Source organism: Zootoca vivipara, chromosome 3, assembly GCF_965207765.1.
Source record: "Zootoca vivipara chromosome 3, rZooViv2.hap1.1, whole genome shotgun sequence".
In the NCBI taxonomy this organism is placed as follows: Eukaryota; Metazoa; Chordata; class Lepidosauria; order Squamata; family Lacertidae; genus Zootoca; species Zootoca vivipara.
The window spans coordinates 2,272,895-2,292,899 of NC_142586.1; the positions used below are offsets into that span (position 1 = coordinate 2,272,895).

The 20,005-nt window shown below is 41.4% G+C and overlaps 1 protein-coding gene across 5 annotated transcripts in view; it reads left to right on the forward strand.

Annotated features, from left to right (window-relative positions):
• Positions 1-20,005, forward strand: part of EHBP1 (EH domain binding protein 1) — a 282,002-nt gene that overhangs the window by 119,732 nt on the left and 142,265 nt on the right. For all 5 annotated transcript variants that reach the window (XM_035110449.3, XM_035110450.3, XM_088665495.1 and 2 more), the window contains one exon: positions 12,397-12,586. In XM_035110449.3, the coding sequence (XP_034966340.3) occupies positions 12,397-12,586 (190 nt within the window). The remainder of the gene's footprint in view (positions 1-12,396; positions 12,587-20,005) is intronic.

The window sequence follows — 20,005 nt, forward strand, 5'->3', positions numbered from 1 at the left end:
CTACACACATAAAACAAATTCACGCACAGACGTCTTCCAAAAACCCAACCGAAACTCCAAAAGTCCCATGGCAATCGGCAAATGGTAACGGGGGCAGGATCGTGAAATCTAGAAGGCCCTAGTCATGAACCGGCACATGGGCGGTGGATACAGACTCAGTCGTTCGGACTCAAGGTACGAGGCAGTTGAGCAGCTCGGCAGTGTATCCATGACTGAGCAGCCCTTCTTAGGATCCTAGTGGTTGTAAAAGACAATTGAACTTTGGAACATGGAATATACGGACTTTTTCAGATAACACAGACAGTGAGCATCCTGAACGCAGAACTCCCATCATTGCAAGAGAGCTGCGACGTTTTAACAATGATATTGCAGCGCTTCAAGAGACTTGAAGAGCAGGCGAGGGACAACTGAAGGAAGAAAAAGGAGGCTACACATTCCTCTGGAAAGATCTATATGAACAAGAACATTGAATACATGGGGTATGCTTCGCTATCAAAAACGACCTTGCGAAGCTCCTGTCAGAAGTCCCTACCGGCATTAATGAGCGATTCTCAACCCTTTGAATAAAGCTCTCGGTCAAACCACTGGCACCTTTTAGACTATGTTATTGTCCGTGCTAAAGATCGCCGTGATGTGTACCTTGCCAGAGCTATGACGAGCGCCGACGACTGCTGGACAGATCACCGACTAATACGCTCCACGATGGCTATCAAGATTATACCTCAATGCAGGCTTCAAGGAAGGAAACCAAGGCGCAAAATGAACACTCAAGCCCTTCAAGATCCCATTAAGCAGGATTGCTTCCAAACGACTCTTAAGGACCATCTGCTTTCAGAATTCCCTGATAACATTGAAGAACACTGGACCAAGCTAAAAATATCCATTATTGCAGCCTATGAACAAACTATTGGATACCAAACCAAGAAACTCCATGACTGATTTGATGAGAATGACAGTGAGATTGAATGCATGATTGACAAGAAAAGGAAGGCCTTTCAGATCTGGCAAAGATATAGAAACTGTGCCACTAAGAAAAAAACCTATGCCAATGCTAAGGCTGAGGTTCAAAGAAGAACCAGAGAACTAAAAAACACCTGGTGGATTAAAAAAAAAAGCTCAAGAGATCCAGCACTTAGCTGGCACTCATGATGTACAGAGTTTCTTTAAAGCCACAAAGACCACCTGTGGGCCAATAAATCATGGCATATGCCCCCTACGCTCAGCAGACGGTTGTTGTTGTTTAGGCGTTTAGTCCTGTCCGACTCTTCGTGACCCCATGGACCAGAGCACGCCAGGCACTCCTGTCTTCCACTGCCTCCCGCAGTTTGGTCAGACTCATGTTGGTGGCTTCGAGAACAATGTCCAACCATCCCGTCCTCTGTTGTGCCCTTCTCCTTGTGCCCTCAATCTTTCCCAACATCAGGGTCTTTTCCAGGGAGTCTTCTCTTCTCATGAGGTGGCCAAAGTATTTGAGCCTCAGCTTCAGGACCTGTCCTTCCAGTGAGCACTCAGGGCTGATTTCCTTCAGAATGGATAGGTTTGATCTTCTTGTAGTCCATGGGACTCTCAAGAGTCTCCTCCAGCACCATAATTCAAAAGCATAAATTCTTCAGCAATCAGCCTTCTTTATGGACCAGCTCTCACTTCCATACATCACTACTGGGAAAACCATAGCTTTAACTTATACGGACCTTTGTCGGCAAGGTGATGTCTCTGCTTTTTAAGATGCTGTCTAGGTTTGTCATTGCTTTTCTCACAAGAAGCAGGTATCTTTTAATTTCATGACTGCTGTCACCACCAGTGATCATGGAACCCAAGAAAGTAAAATCTCTCACTGCCTCCATTTCTTCCCCTTCTATTTGCCAGGAGGTGATGGGACCAGTGACCATGATCATAGTTTTTTTGATGTTGAGCTTCAGACCATATTTTGCGCTCTCCTCTTTCACCCTCATTAAAATGTTCTTTAACTCCTCTTCACTCACAGCAGACGGTATCACACTTCTAAAAGATAAAGAAGCTATTGCACTGCACTGGAAAGAACTTTTCCAATATCTCTTCCGCAAAAACAAGTTAGAGATGAGCTTGCAGTATCTCCAAATCTGGGAGAGTTGTGTACAGCTATTAACCAAATGAAAAACAACAAAGCCAGTGGACCTGCCAAAATCTTCAAAGTAGCGGAATTGAACTTACACAACAACTTCACAAGCTCATTGAAAAATCTGGGAAAGAGAAGAAATCCCAGCAGACCCTAGGGATGCCAAAATTATCAATCTCTTTTTTAAAAAAGGTGACAGAACTGATTGTGGAAACTATCGAGGCATCTCTCTATTAGCTGCGGCTGGCAAAATTCTTGCAAGGATCTTAGCAAACCGTCTGGTAACAATATCTGAGGTGACCCTTCCTAAATCCCAAAATGGTTTTCGGCCTTCTAGGGGGACAGTAGATATGATTTTCACCACTCGACAGCTTCAAGAAAAATGCAGAGAGCAAAACCAACCCCTGTATATGGCGTTTATTGACCGGACGAAGGCTTTCGACACTGTAAATCGTAATGCCCTGTGGACTGTCCTTCTGAAAATTGGCTGCCCAGATAAATTTGTATACATCATTCGGCTCCTCCATGATAATATGACAGCAACAATCGCAGATAACAATGGCTCTCAAAGTGAACCATTCACAGTCGGATCAGGTGTTAAACAGGGTTGCGTTATTGCCCCAACACTCTTCATTATTTTCATTGCCATGATCCTACACTTTGTGAAAGGGAAACTCCCCACCAGAGTAGAAATCATATATCGAACAGATGGAAAGCTCTTCAATCTGAGCAGGCTGAAAGCAAAAAGTACACTTACCGTAACTTCCGTCATAGAGACTTCCGCCATAGAGCTTCAGTATGCTGATGACAACATAGTGTGTGCACGCTCAGAGGATGACCTCCAAACCATCCTAAATTTCTTTGCAGAAGCTTACAAAAAGCTTGGCCTATCACTCAACATCCAAAAAACCAAAGTGCTACACCAACAAGTACAAAATAACCCCTCTGCAGCGCCACAAATCCAACTCAGTGGTGTAACGTTGGAAAATGTTGATCACTTCTCCTACCTAGGCAGTTACCTTTCCACAAGGGCCAACATTGATGGCGAAATCCAGCATCGCCTGAGCTCTGTGAGTGCGGCTTTCTCCCGATTGAAGTGCAGAAATCCAGAGGACCGGGACATTCGCAGGGAAACCAAAATGCTTGTTTACAAAGCTATTGTACTACCAGCCTTATTATATGCTTGTGAAACATGGACCATTTATAACCGCCAACTCCCCAAAAGATTCCATCAATGGTATCTCCGAAAATTTTTACACATCACTTGGGAAGACAGGCGAACTAATATCAGTGTACTGGAAGAAGCAAAGATCACCAGTGTTGAAGCAATGATTCTTCAACATCAACTTTGTTGGACTGGTCATGTTGTGCGGATGCCTGATGATTGTCTTCCAAAGCAACTACTCTATTCTGAACTTAACAATGGAAAGCGTAATGATGGTGGTCAACAAAAGAGGTTTAAAGACTGTCTCAAGGCAAATCTTTAAAAATGTAGTATAAACACTGACAACTGGGAAACACTGACCTGAGAGCGATTCCAGTTGGAGAACAGCCTTTACCAAAGGTGTCATGGGTTTTGAAGAACTCGATCTCAGGACACAAGGGACAAATGTGCTTAAGAGGAAGGCACGCTTGGCAAATCCAGACCGTGATCAACTCCTGCCCGGAAACCAATGTCCCCACTGTGGAAGGACATGTGGATCCAGAATTGGCCTCCACAGTCACTTACGGACCCATTGTTAAAACCGTGTTTATGGAAGACAATCTTACTCAGCTACGAGTGATCGCCAAAGAAGATGTTCTGATAACATCTAGGTTAGATTACTGCAAAGTGTTATACATGTGGTTGCCTCTGAATACAGTTCAGAAACTTCAGCTGGTGCAGAATTCAGCTGCCAGGTTGCTCATTGGAGCAAGACTGGTGCAACTGCATTGGCTGCCAGTTAGTTTCTGGGTTCAACTCAGAGTGCTGGTTTGGACCTATAAAGCCTTAAATGGCTGAGGGCCATAATACCTCATGGACCACCTCTCCTCATATGAACCGACCTGGACACCGCAATAATCATCTGAGGCCCTTCTTCACGTGACTCCTCCATGAGAGGTCCTGAAGGTGACAACACAAGAACAAACCTTTTCTGCAGTGGGTCGCCATTTGTGGTAAGCTTTCTCCAGGGAGGCCTTCATTGCATATCTTTAGGCATTAGGTGAAAACATTCCTATTTCCCCGGGCATTTGGCTAATTAAACTATCTATGGCCCTTTTTACTAAGGAGGGGGGTTGTTGTTTTGTTTCTTATTATGTTATGTATTTTAGTGTGTTTATACTATAAAACGGTGATCCTCGACTAAAGGCAGTATGTTTGTTTGTTTATTTATAATTATGTTTTGCACTCACTGCTCTTTTATTGCATACATTTAAGCTCTGATTGAATAGTCATACACTTTCCTTTTTGCATTTCATTGCTATTTAACTCGAAGATTTACACCTGCCCCGTTGCACCGATGTGTAAATGAATTGAGGGCTACACTTCCTGACTCCAATCTACCGGTAGTGAACTTTAGTCCATGAAATTTGTTGATCCTTAAGGTGCCAGAAGACTATTTGTTGTTTCAGATAAAGCTTTGTATCACTGATAAATAAACAGAAAAGCTGGAGAGCAAATATCTAAAGGTGCAGGTTTTTAAAGAAAGAACTCCCCTACTTTTCTTTTCAGTAGGAAATGACCAATTTTCAGTAACATTTAGTCAGTATTTGTAAGTGATCCTCAGGTCAGAGCCTTGGGCCTTTGTGTTTGTAGAAGTATGTGTGTGTGTGTGTTGGTCATGGCATGAAGGTCCTTGCAGAATCTCATGAAGTCAGTGCTTCCTTTCTTAGAAATTCACCAAGACTGAACCAACCTTACAGGTGCCTTGGAGACAAACCCCTGAGAAGTTGTTGCTAATAATGTAATATGAAAAAAGCTGGTGTGGGCTGTTACAAAAGAGGGTGTGAAGGAATTACACAATAATATTCATGCTTTAGGATAGTGGATGCCATAGCATTTAAAGGTCTGGTCCTTTTCTTAGTTGCTCTATTCATACTATTTATTTCATTTTTTTTACCTACTATTCATTTCAAGGTGATTTTATTTGAATACTTTAAAATAAGTGTTAAAAGCAAAAATCTGGCCTTATTCCCTTATGGGGTACACAAGAGCCTTATTGGGTTCTCCATCGGTCGGAGAATATATAACAGAGGCCAACCAGAGAAGTTTGAGAAGCAAAGCCTTTATTTTTGCTGTTGCAACAGGGTCCTTCCCCTCACGCAGGAGAATAAGGAAGGAAAACAGAACAAAAGAGAACCTCCACCTTTTATCAGTTTTCCTATCACCAAGAAACACCCCCCCCAATACATCATTCCTACATCACAGCTATGTAATCAATATTTCACAAAAAAGGAGGGTTCAAGGTAGAAATCTGAGCACTTTGGACACTTCTCCTAGTCCTCCTCTCACCCCTCCCAGGTGTGAATTCCTAAACGCAAAGAAAAATTTTCGTGAAAGTTGATCACTGTCTTTTGTTTGGAGGAGTCTTCCATTGTGAATGAGATGGCTAGCAGTCTGGCGCCATTGATGGGGAAATGTCCAGTTGGCAGAGCCTCCGGCTTGATAGGATTATGGCTCCCAAGTTGCTAGTCATGTGGAAATGTGTGTGTGTGATTCAGTGGGGTGGGGAAAACTCCTACAACAAGATGGATATCACTTTAATTCTGGTCAGTTTGGGAGAGTCAAAATGGTTTTCAGGCCTGTCTTCCTGTACTGTTTGCGTGGTACATTTATGAACATTTATTATATATGTGTGACCTCAAAATTCTTATAACATAAGGTTACCAGATTTTTTTCAGTGAATCCGCGGACACTTTTCAACTTCAGTCAAATTCAGTGGATTTTGTCTGGGGACTGATCGGTAATTCCAGGGACTATCCCCAGGAAATGGGGACGTCTGGTAACCTTACTTTAAAATGTAAACCAAGCCTTCCTTTTTAAGACATTGATCAGATTTATTCTGCACTTTTTTCTGTACAGGTTTTTTTAAACCCCGTTTTCCAAATGCTAGCACATTTCACAAATATCATCACACTAAAATGACAGCAAATACAATAAAATACATTGCCATAGAGGCAGACATGCCAGATTAAAAAAAAAACCTTCAAATGAAAACAACAAGCTGACAGTATAAAAGAAAATTATCAGCTGATACAAAGCAGCAACAGACTTTCACTGGTCTATTTTAATAATTTTTAAATCACTTTGAGAGGTTTTTTTTTTACAATCAAGAGGTACATACATTTTATAGTAAGTGTCATACGATAGTTGTTCTAATTGATTAGAGCAAAATGGTAGATTTGAAAATTTTGTTGGAAAAGCATATGTATAGCTTTTATGTCCTCCTAGCTGTTTTTGGGTATGTGTGTCTGGAGTCCTGAGATGGAATTCCTGTAAAAGAAAGAGCGTAGGAAGGGAGGGGTGATGGGGGCACTCCGCCCCAGGCAGCGCGATCCCAAGGGCACCATGACGGCTGCCCCTCCCCCGCCCGTGCTGGGCGCCACGTCCTCAGAACACGTGCCACGCCCCTACTGGCGGCATGCCACGCCCACAGAACACGCACCAGCCCCCGCCCCCGGTGCCGGAGCATGAAGCTCTGCCAGTGGAAAGAGCAATAATTCCTGAAGTTAGGCTATTTGTGCAAAGTGCTCTTTCTTTCACAATTTCAGTCACCAAAGTTCCCATTTGAGTGCTGTAAGTGTTTATGACAGGAGACCAGGAAGATAAAGCCCTTTCTATAATCTGAGTTTCTGTTTGAGGTTTGTGTTGGTATGCTGTGATGAGGTCACAGTTAGTCTGAATCCTATGAGTAGGTGTTCTGCAGGACACAATGAGTTTTTTCCTCCATTGAATTCAGTGCATGTTTTGAAATATCTCTGAAGTCTGTGTTACATTACTTTGGTGTTGGAGGCAGGTTTGGGATCTAAGGGACTCTTGGATTTTTTGTGTATCTGCTCCTGCCTATTACAACCATGACACTCTCATGATTCTGCCCCCGATTTGATTACTACACCAGTAGAGTTCCATACATCAGTATAGTGCTCTGCTAGCATATCCATGAAGTTTCCCTGCTGTATTGCCACTAGTGGAAGTGTATGTGGGTTATGTCAGTGTAGAAGTGTAGGATATGCCCGTATCCTATGACTCACTTAGGAGGCATATATCAAGTATAGGATTTCATTCTTAATGCACTGGTTGCAGAAGTAGTCAAAGGGCAACTTTTCCCATCACCACTCCTTCAGTTATGTTAATGAATGGAGAAGGTGGTTAAAATTGTTTTAAAGTTGTATCCGTAGAACTGGAAGATGATAGATTTCTAGATGAATTTATATGCTGTACAATATACCCCAGGGAGAAGTATAAGGTGGGGAAGCATAGAGACAAAGCTTTGAATTTAAAATTGGAGCTTAATAATCCTGTGTTGACGTAGTGTGTCCCTGCTCACTCTCTAAACAGGCAGAGCTCTGAAAGATCCAAGGACATGTTCCATTGCAGGTCAAGTTCATCTAAGAGTTTGCCATAAAAGATTGGACCAAAGAAACACCATAAACGAGGAAAATAGCTTCCCTTGAAGCTGACAATTTATTGTTAGGCAGTTTGTTTGTTTAGTAACCCACAGTTCATCTCTGTGTGTATACAGTTGTCTGATTCAGAGACTTACTGTGCACCAAGATTCAATTAAAATAAGAGCAAATGAGTTTCAGAGGAAATTAGTGCATTGTATTAATATATGTATTTCTGCCAGATTTCAAAGCCGCTGCCCCCCCCCTAAGTTTCTGCTGAAGGACAAGAAGCACTAAATGGGAAGCAGTTCATTATGTACCAAAAACATTTATTTATAATTTGTTCTTTCTTTGTACTCTCAAAACAATGATTCTAATCTTCTCAATCTTTTTTCACAGAAGTCTCTCCATATCTCTTATCATTTTCATCATGCGTCTCTGGATCATCCTATTTTTCCTACTATATGTCTGTTTTAAGATGGGGTGACCAGCCTTGCCTGCAATATTCAAGATGAGGGAAATCCCTTTGGTCTATGTGACGGCACTCTGGCCCTTTCAGTATTTCTTTCCATCTCATTCATTGTGCATGCACTCATTTTGCTTGTGTAGCTGTCGGTTGAATGGAGAAGTATTAAAGAAAGTTGTATGAAAAAGAGAGCTTGTGAAGGTTGCTTTTTATCACAGGCAAAATATGTTAATCTTTAAGGTTGTCATCATAAACTCCAATATTGTATCTAAGCAAATAATATACATTTGTTTGCTCAAATCCAATACCTTACACCCAGTTCCTTGAAGTGTATGATACTGACTTCAGTGGTACTGAGGGGTATGTGTGTTTGTGTAATGAGACTTATTTAATAAATCTAATGTGCTAAAACCTCTTAAGAGAGTTGTACAGTAATCACTTTTCTTGCAAGTGCTTCCTTGCTGATGCCAGTTTCTTTATTGTTGTTGTTGTTGCTGCTGCTGCTATTATTCCTGTAGCTCTGGGCCCCTTACTCATGGCACATTTTACACATCACTTGGGAAGACAGGCGAACTAATATCAGTGTACTGGAAGAAGCAAAGATCACCAGTGTTGAAGCAATGATTCTTCAACATCAACTTTGTTGGACTGGTCATGTTGTGCGGATGCCTGATGATTGTCTTCCAAAGCAACTACTCTATTCCAAACTTAAAAATGGAAAGCGTAATGCTGGTGGTCAACAAAAGAGGTTTAAAGACTGTCTCAAGGCAAATTTTAAAAAATGTAGTATAAACACTGACAACTGGGAAACACTGGCCTGCGAGTGCTCCAGTTGGAGAACAGCCTTTACCAAAGGTGTCATGGGCTTTGAAGAAACTCGATCTCAGGACACAAGGGAGAAATGTGCTAAGACGAAGGCATGCTTGGCAAATCCAGACCGTGATCAACTCCTGCCCGGAAACCAATGTTCCCACTGTGGAAGGACATGTGGATCCAGAATTGGCCTCCACAGTCACTTACGGACCCATTATTAAAACTTTATGGAAGACAATCTTACTCAGCTATGAGTGATCACCAAAGAAGAGACTCATGGCAACTAAGTGTTAGCTGTGAGAAATCCCCAGTACATGTTGGTTCTCAAATTCCAAGACTGCAGAGGGTCAGGTAGTTCATTGTCAAAATATAGTATCTTGGTTAACTCTTTCAGGAAAAAAAGAAAGGGGGGTAGTAGCTTGTAGAACAAAAGAAAACATTGTGACCTCCCATATATAATGTTTTGCCCTTGTCCTTATCTTTTTTCATCTTAATTTTTACCTTCCTTTGAACTCCCTTAATGTTTGAAGACAGCTCAACAAGGTTGTCAACAAAATCAAATGATTGACAGGTAGTCTTGAATCTTCTATTCCAAGCGGAATACCATTCTTTTTTCACCTTTGTCTTCAGTAGAACACGTCTCTTTTGTTTGTTTTGACATCACCTTAAGCTTTGATTTGGTCCATGTTTTTTGTGTTTGATGGGTGCTGACGTGAGAACCCCTCAAAGGTGCTTTCACTTTGCAACCTAGTTATTTTAGTTTCTCCTTTCATTTATTTATCTAGATCGACATCTTCTCCCTGCATTAAACAACAGCAGCCCTCTTTGTAGAACAGTTAATGAATTAGATTGGGCTGGAATTTGTTTCAATGCCTTTCTCCTTTCTCCTTTTTGCAAAGGTACAGATATATCATTACTAAACTTCACTCTTTAACTTATTAAAGGCTTGTTCCTACCAATTTTTTTTTAGCTTGTAAGGGCAAGAATAGATTGTAAATGCATTAATATTCTAAAAAATGTGTTTGTTAAGAGTATTCATATTCCGCCTTTCTAGCTCAAAAATCAAACTACTCAAGACAACTTACAGCAAGAAATTGCTAAAATAACACACTTAGCGGATAAAATCAGTATAGACCTAATAAATTATACAAATTGAGAAACCAGCAGGAAAATATCCAGTCTGAAGGACAAAGGCTGTCTAAATGTGCTGCAGGAGGCAATATGTCAACACAGAGGGGTTGGGGGAAACGTTTTTAGAACTGTAAGGATTGTTCAAAATGCTACCAGTATGATTATTTTTAAGTGAGTGAAACTAAGGCTTCAAAACGATCCTAATTGGACTGAAGGCTCTACCGAGAACAATGAGATTTGATTGAGAGTGCTCTGCTTGTGTTAAAGCTATACTTGCTTCTGGAGAGAACTTGGTCTGGGTGGGTGGACTGGAGGACAGGATAATTATGTGATCATTGCCTCCTCCCTACAATGGTAAAAGCTCTCTGTGGATCAAATAGTTCTCTGCAAATGGAAGGACAACTTTGGGTCTACCGCATACCAGATGCTTCACAGTTTATATCTTCTAATCAAAATTCAAGCTAATTGAGTTATTTTCATATGTTCGACTTAGTGATATTTTGAGCTTTCAGTAAACAACTTATTATTATCAGTCCACTCCACTCTTCTGTTCAGATGAATACAGTTTACACTAGCAATACAGTATTACATAATTCTGTACTAGACGTGTGCAAACTCATTCAGATGTATGGTATCCAAGGACTTTGAAGCAGGAGATTTTTTTAAATGGTTTTTAAAATGCTAAACAGCATGTGCATTTTCCCCTCTAACAACCTGAGTTTAAACAGAATTAGATGTGAACCATTGGCTCAAGACATTGTGGAAGCATGATGGTAGTCATTGGTGTTGGCATCTGTCTGTCTCAGGATGCCATGGAGGAGTGTTTGATGTGAAGTCAAACCATTGGGGAGTTAAAGGCTGTAGAGACCGATAAAGAAGAAACATGTTTTGTTGCAGATGAAGGCACCCGGTTGTGCTGCTGCAGATGCACCATGGCATGTCTTATTTCTGCACTCCTCCCAGGGGTCATTCCTCCTCTGGTCACTGCTATGGATACATGGCCTGACTGGCTGCCTGTCTCCAGGCACTGCAGTTCTATTCAAGGGATTCCCACATGGTGGGGTTGATGTTTCCAGCAGTCATGTCTCGTTTGTGGACATCTTTATAACATAGAGTTGGTCTGCCAACTCGCTGTAGAGCACATCCTTGGGGATCCTGCCATCTTCCATTCTGTGGACATCTCCAAGCCATAGAAACAAACAACAACATAAATATGAGATTAGGTACCCTAATCAATAATGTTTGAGTAGATCAGGGAAACATCAGGCTCTTCAATCAACCTAATCACCAAACTTAGCAGTTTTCTCTTTCCTCTTTTTCCTGTAATTGGTAAGAAAAAAGCAGGCAGGCTGCAACAATCGTACTACATGCTAGAGTACAACCACATCTTCCTTGCCAAACCACTAAACTGTAGCTACCAAGGAGGGGGGCCTACAGGTAACCTCAAAAAATCATTCTAATCTTTCCTAGGCTCAGTACATTAGCCCACACAATAAAAATACAAACTAATGGAACATTTAGCCGGAAAGGGTTTTGTGCACGTGTACTTGTTTGTGTGTATGTTCATTGTGTATGTAACAGGTGCAGTGTGATCCTACACGTGTCTAGTCATAAGTAAGCTCCAATTCAGTGAGGCATTCCATATTAAGCAAGTTTAGGATTCTACCATTTAGGATTCTACCCAGGATTAAGCCTCACTGGACAGGTTTCTGAATAGACATGTATAATATTGCACCATATGTTATCATATTACATTTCCATTCAGTCTTCCATTATTATGTAAGTAAAAGAGATCCTTGATGTATTAATTTATATGTATATTGAAACTACACTCTTCAGACAAAAGTAAGGTTCTTTAATTAATAATCAATGTGAATTTTAAACTGTTCGGTATTTTAACTATGTTTTAAACAATTGTTGTGTTGTCCCCCCCCCTTGATTTTCTTGTTTTATCTTTTTGTAAACTGCCGTGAGGTGTTTTTTAAAACAATCAAGTGGTATATAAATGTCAATAAATAAATTAATAAGAGGCCCATGTAGATCCTTTGAATCTGGTGGCTGCAGATTGCTTAGTTCTGGATATTCTGTTTGTTAGCAGTAGGCATGCTTTCACTCTTCAGGGTCTAGGGACTTTATGATTTGTTTTTTTTTTTTTTTGGAGTGGTGGTGAAATAGCGGCACAATCAGTGAGGCCATGGCTTTGTTGTTTCAAAAATCAAATGAGTTTTGAATCACTTGTAAAAACAATTGCCTTCTAAAAATTGTGTTGAAAATGCAAATAAATTCATTTCCCTTTTTTAATTAGATCAAATCCATTTTATGAACCAAAATCAAGTTCTGCTTTTAATAGCCAAGTTACTCCGCTACAAGAAATGGAAAGGAAGAGGAGAAGAAAAGCTCCTGAACCACCAATTCTCTCACCAAAGACAGAAGTGGAAACAAGTGAGATCAAGTCAGCTATTTGTGCACGGAAGGAGCTTTCCTCTTCTCCCAAGGTATGTAACTACCATGTTGCCATTGTTTATAAATGCTTATTGTATTTCACACACAGTATCCTTCTCTGTTAGTACATAAGTGGCAGGCGGGGACGGGGCGTGCCGCCCACATGGGCGTGGCGTGTGTTCTGGGGGCGTGGCGCACTGCCTGGAGGGGCGTGGTGCGCTTTCTGGGGGCGGGGACAGCCACAATGGCGCCCTACCGGGATCACGCTGCCCGGGGCAGCACGCTCCCATCGCCCCCTCTTCCTACACCCCTGCATTTGGCTATAGAGCCTCAGATTATCTTCACTCTGCATGGGCAGAGCCAAGATTTTTAAAGCTTCAATGGTTACATAAGTACACAGCTGGCCCAAGTAGTTGTACTATGTCCCCCCAGAATATGCATGACTTGTTTCTGCAGATAGCTCTGAACATGAACCACAAATCATGTGAAGATATATTTAATGAATAGAAAATTTTGCAAAGCTTTTCTGTTAAAGTAGTATGAAACTATACACCCTAAAGCAGTCCTGTGTGCACTGATATTGGAATTGGCCCCATTGAGCATAGCGGGACTTACTTCAGAATAACTATGCTTAGGAGCACAGATAGACAGAAATATTTTTTCTTTTTTTAATAAATGAGCTTTTCACTATGAGAAAGAAAAGACAAGTTTAAGAAAGAAACCATTTGAGTCAGGTGCCAAGCACATCCTGCTAGGAAATTCAGGACATCTTAATTTCAAAATATATTTTCTGCATTGTTTGTAGAGCCAAATGCCACAAATCTATAAATTTTTAAGCGTATGAAACTATTAAATGCTATAACTTAATAAACCCCTCCCCTAAGCTGCCGATGATATCGGAACGATGCAAACACACGCCCATAGATAAAATCAATGGGAGCGTTTTTTTAGATATGAACGGGCTGATGGACAGGGTAGAATAGGCAAACCATTGTTGCTGAGGGACAGGTGCCTGAAGCTACTATCCTGGAACATAGCGGGTTGGAGGTCTAAGAAAAATAACCAGCATATATTATCCTTTCTCAAACAGTTTGATATTATCCTCCTCCAGGAGACATGGCACTGTGACCCCATATTGATCAATGGTTTCAGCACCCATTCCATACCCGCTACTCCATCCCTGAGAGGAGGCAGACCCTGTGGAGGCTTAGCTTGCTTTGTCTCCACAAATTTAGAGCACTCTATAACACCCCTAACCAGTTGTAAGTCTCTAGTGATGGCCGTTCTACTCAATTTTAAGAGAGCCTCCTTGGTTTTGGTCAATGTCTATCTCCCCCCCTTGCCAAAAAAAATCGGTTATCAAAACTGCATGGGCCGACTTAGAGGCTTTTTTAGAACCCCTTGAGTCCTCTCATCCAACTGCGCCTATTGTAATCGGAGGAGACTTCAATGCTCGAATGGGACCAGATGATGATCGCTTATACAAGCACTTTAATCAGTTCCTGGACCATGATAACCAGATAGACACAGACGGTATTCGCCTTTCTAAAGATCAAAGATGTAACCTCTCAGGGCTTTGCCTAGCCCAAATTGCGAAACGGAGGGATTTACAGATTCTAAATGGCTTTAAAGAAGGAGACCATCCTGGGGAATTTACACACTTCTCCAAAGTGGGCGGAAGTGTCATAGATTACATCTTAATCTCAAGATTTGCATACAGCCTCGTCATTAAGTTCCAAGTGGGTCACAACATCGAGAGTGACCACCTTCATTTAATCTTAGTGCTTGATGGCCAGCCTTTTGGGAAACATACTCCCAAACTACAATATATCCCCACAGGGAATTTGGGCACTCCGGCCCCCAAAAGAATTAAATGGTCCCCTAAGCTGAACACAGATTTAAGCCTTCTTCTTCACTCAGTGGACCTAAGGAACATACACTCCGCCATTGTCTCGGTCGACTCAGCGCCAAAGGCCCTAGAGCTGTTTAAGTTACTCTCAGACAAGCTAAAAATACATCTTTCATCTGAGACACAGAACTCGGCCACTAGAAGGGACACAGACCAAGCAAGCTGGTTTGACGCAGAGTGTAAACAAATTAGGAAGCTTGTGAGAATGACTTACCGTAAATATAGGAATACGGGGGCTTCCTCCCATTTTTCCGCATTCATATCCATCAGACGGAACTACAAACGGCTATTAAAGATGAAAAAACTAGATGCAGATCGAATTGCATGGCAAAGCCTAGTTAAGGCCTCTCATGAGAAATGCTTCTGGCGCACAATTTCCCGCTTAACGAATCAGGAGTGTAATGGTCCCATCTGCACTGTAGAACCTCAGGCATGGGCCCATCATTTCCAATCACTATTCCATGACGAGGAAGCCAAGACTAACATGCTAAGTGCTCAACTTGAGGCTCTACCACAATGGCCACCAGTATCAAAAGAGGAGATTGAGAAACTGATCGCCCTGCTAAGAAATAACAAGGCCCCTGTCATTGACTATATCCCAGCAGAATTTTTGAAGACCAATGCCGGGTGGTGGGCTCCACTGCTCGCAAAACTCTTCTCTCTCATTGATTCTACAGGTCTTTTCCCCAAAGAATGGGCAACGGCGATAATCATCCCAATATACAAAAACGGTCCCACATCGAACCCAGCAAGTTACAGACCAATCAGCCTTCTCTATATTCCCAGCAAACTATACACAAAACATCTTTACTTCAAACTAAGCAGCTGGTTGGAAGAGGAGGCTATTTTGGCCGAGGAGCAAGCGGGCTTCAGGCAGGGCAGAACTACTATAGACCACTGCTTTGTCCTGGCCCACCTCATTGAGAAATACGCTAAAAAAACCCGTGGGGTTTTATATGCAGCCTTTATAGATCTCAAGGCTGCTTTCGACTCCATTTCTCGTGTCAGACTCTGGGCCAAATTGAACACTTCCACTATAGATAAAAGACTACTTTTCTTGATCAATTGCCTATATAATGAAACTACGTTGTATGTTAGATCTTCCACAAATGGCCATCTTACAGGGCCTATATCCGCCTCTAGAGGAGTTAAGCAAGGATGTATTCTGGCCCCAGCCTTATTCAATCTATACATCAATGATATGATCAAAACCTTAACAGCGCCGGAATTCCATGCCCCCAGGTTGGCCACCAAACCAATTTCAGTCCTTCTATATGCTGACGATACAGTCCTCCTGTCTAGAACAAAAATAGGCCTCAAAAGGCTGCTATGAGAATTTTCAGCATATTGCAAGAGAGAGCAGTTGGCGGTAAACCATCAGAAAACCAAAGTTTTGGTCTTCGCCAGGAAACATCGATCACATAGATGGAGCATGGACAATCACTTAATTGAGCAAGTTAAAGCCTTTAAATATCTGGGCATAGTCTTTCAGGCATCAGGACTCTGGGACGTACACCAAAAATGGGTCAAAGAAAAAGCAACCCAAAGCGTAAAGATGTTATCCCGCTTTTTTCACACGAAGGGCCGCAAATACATTCCAGCAGCCCTCGAAGTCTTTCAGGCCAAACCGCTGGCCCAGATACTCTATGGGGCCCAAATTTGGACGGGCAATCACTGCAGAATTCTCGAAACTGTTCAATCTAAATTCTTAAGACAGATTTTTGCAGTTCCTCCATGTGTCCCAAATGCTGCCTTACGCCTGGAAGCAAGCCTGCCCTCTGTAGAAACCCGATCCTGGCAAAGAACACTGAACTACTGGCTCCGCTTAAATTTAAATCTGTCCGGCCTACTGCCTCTAGTGTTACAGGACTCTCATAAAAGTGCGTGGTCCAAACTAGTGCACCAAAAACTCATTTCCTGCGGACTCCATCCACAGCAGCTCCTTATGATGGGCCATACCAATGCAAAAAGGCTAATTGGACAGCGCCTAAAAGACCTTGAGCAACAGAACAACCTGGCCATCATAAAGAAATCCTGCCCTTGGTTTACCTTCTTTTCCCCCTCCCAGCTGGAACCCCTGCCACGATATCTGTATAAACTAACCATCTCAAAATTCAGACGTGCTTTTACATTAGCCAGATTGGATGTGCTGCCCTCCGCCGTACTCGAGGGCAGATTTCAAAAGATTCCAGCAGAAAAACGACTCTGTCCCTGTGGAATCGGCAACACAGAAACAGTAGCGCACATCCTTCTGTCATGTCCTCTCTACAAAGACTTGCGGCTCGATCTCATTACACCCCTACTTCTAACTATCCCAGGCCGCCCAACTGAGGCCACGTTGTTCTTTCTTCTATCAGATCAAAATGACCAGAGAACAACAAAAGTTGCCAGATTTATCGAGGGTGAAATGAGACTAAGGGCCTCCTTTTAATCAACAATCATAATCATATGATCTTTTTATCCTTGTTGTTTTTAATTTTATATTGCATGTATTTTGTTGCTATGGCCGTTGGCTTTGCAAATAAAGTTTATTATCTATCTATCTATAACTTAATAAGTTTATGGTTTGTATATACTTCAAAAATTGATGGAATACAAACAAATTTGAATTACAGTCATACCTTGATTTAAGTACGCTTCGGTTTGAGTACTTTCAGTTTAAGTACTCCGCGGACCCGTCTGGAACGGATTAATCCACTTTCCATTACTTTCAATGGGAAAGTTCGCTTCAGGTTAAGTACGCTTCAATTTAAGTACTCCGCGGACCGTCTGGAACGGATTAATCCACTTCCCATTACTTTCAATGGGAAAGTTCGCTTCAGGTTAAGTTCGCTTCAGGTTAAGTACAGACTTCCGGAACCAATTGTGTACTTAAACCGAGGTACCACTGTACTATATTTGTTACTGTTTAGACTGGATCATATTGTAAACCAAGAAGCTTCTATGAGCAAAATAACTTGTGCAGATTGAGGAAATCTCCATATATTTGTCTATTTAAATCATCTGCTCTGTTTTCACGTTCTTGTTTCTGTTATTCTTACACTTAATTTATTAATCATTTTTAAAACCTTGAGGTGATTTACAAATGAAACAATAACACATAAAATGATTTTTTTTAAAAGAAGGATTTTCATTTCACGTATTGTTTAGCATATCTGTGACATGTTGTGTTATCCCTTTTCTCGTGAAATGAGATTCATTTGTTCTTACTTCAAGTAAATTTACTGGTTCTAAGGTGTGGTAGTCAGTGCTTGAAGAATTAGAAAGACTCATTCCTCAAGTGAATATGCTCCTGCTTTATAAAGTGTCTTGGAAAGAGTGGATTTTTATTAGACAATGATTCGTTTTGCTCATGATCCTATTGTTCTTCAAATCATGAGAAATGGGCTGCCATAGTGCTTTAGCAAATGAATTTTATAAAATACTTTACTGATAACCCTGAAGAATGGCAACCACCAAAATCACAACTAGACTTTGGCAAACTTAAATAGACAGATCCATTCTGGAGAGGGGAAGGGAATAAGTTGGGGTTTTGTATTTGCATTTTTTTCTTTTTGGTATCTTTTGTTATATATTGGAAATCAAGAAAACTTTATTTTAAGAAAAAGGGGAACAAATGAAAGACTGTAGCAATTATTTAACAGGTGATTAGATAAAAGTGAAAACTATGTGCAATAGTATTACAGGGAATTTAATACAGGAAACAGTTGTATTTACCATTTCTTTTCAACAGTTTTTATTTGACCTAGCTTTCCCCCCATTAAATGGAGCCTCTTTGGGAAAAATATATCAATTATATATTGTGCTTTTTGTTTTGAGACCGGAAAGTAAAAGAGAGCGGGGGGAAATCTTTCGGCGTGGCCTCCAGACCCCTCTTAAAACTTATAGCTGCCCTTAAGGGCCCTGTATTTTAGTTATCATCATTTCAGTAAAAAGCTGAATGGAACTCCTTGTCACATCTATCAAACCACTATTTAATTAGGCAGAGAAGTTGCTGATGACTCCCTGTCCCTCAAGGGCTGATCTTGCCATTTCCTCAATTCTCGTACGCAAAGAAGAAAGGCCGATGCCAGAAGCCTACCCAGGTAGAAGTTGATCAGCATGTTAAATGCAGCAAATAGCCTTCTGGACTGGCACTCACAGTGCAGAATTACAGGGGTTTTTTTGTTGTTTTAAAAATGTTCTGTTGAAGCACTTACATTCAGTTTTGTTTGCAGTGGACTTTCTGTGATAAAGCTGAAGCATCTCACCTGGTTTCTGATTGAGATTAGGGAAAATAACAATATTGCCAAGACCATAAGATAAGAAATGGCCACTTAAATCTGGTATTGGCAGAGACTGAGGATGTATGACAGGGATATATATTTTTAAAAATCTGTTTACCTGACTGAGAATGCCTGCTCAAGTTCTAGTTTGACAAGGGCTGGGGTGGGGGAATGTTTGATTAGAGACAATAGGGATTTTTCCTTGGCCAAATGGTGACAGGCCCAAGACCGTCTCCCTTCCCTTCTGGTTCAGAAGGCATTTTTGAGACAGAAGGCATGAGACAGATCTTAATATTCCATACATGGTCATTACTGCTTTTCAGAATTGGGACAAGGACAGTGTCTGTATATTGCAGTTAGGGCTACTTTAGTCAGCATTTTGTATTCTATGAGATTTCATGTGCATGCACACTTCTTCAGATCTGAAGAAGTGTGCATGCACACGAAAGCGCATACCAATGACAAACTTAGTTGGTCTCTAAGGTGCTACTGGAAGGAATTTTAAAATTTTGTTTCGACTACATCAGACCAACGTGGCTACCTACCTGTAACTAGAATTTTGTAACAAAATAAAAAAACAAGCCCACGAAAGCTCATACCAATGACAAACTTAGTTGGTCTCTAAGGTGCTACTAGAAGTTTGTATTCTGTTTTCTTTAACTACTTCCTTTACTCTTGGGGGTCAAATCCTCCACCAGAGGCTCAGAATCCCATTGCCATCTGGGTGGTCTTCTGCTGTCACACTTATTGTGGCAATTTTGAAATGCCATGCCAGTGCAGCAGTCTGAGAATGCAGAGGTGTAAGACTAAAGCAGGTTCCCTTGTGTGCACCATGGCCCTTCTACCCGAACTCAGCTTTTCTTATTCTTATATTTGTACCCCGCCCATCTGACTGGGTTGCCCCAGCCACTCTGGGCTACTTCCAACAGAAGAAGGTGGGCTCCCATAAGAAGCATTCAGAGTCAAAGAGCAAGATATTCCCAGAGAGCAAATTGCCTTGCAATAGCTCCAGTTCATGGTTAAATTGCTTCAACACTAAGCCTGCAGTAATTTCAGTACCAGAAATGAGGACTTTTCTAGGTTCTTTATGCTCCAGCTGTTCATTTTTAGTACAAGTGGGGTTTGCTCTTTTTTGTTTTAAGGGAAATTGCCCAGGAACGACTGCTTCCCTTAATACATCTTATTACTTTATAATTAATTCTGACCACCCCAATTAGGTAAACTAATCATTAGTTTACCTAATTCTTACCAGGTTCTTAACCTGGCTCACCGTGAGAAGTCTCAAATTACTTAGCAAG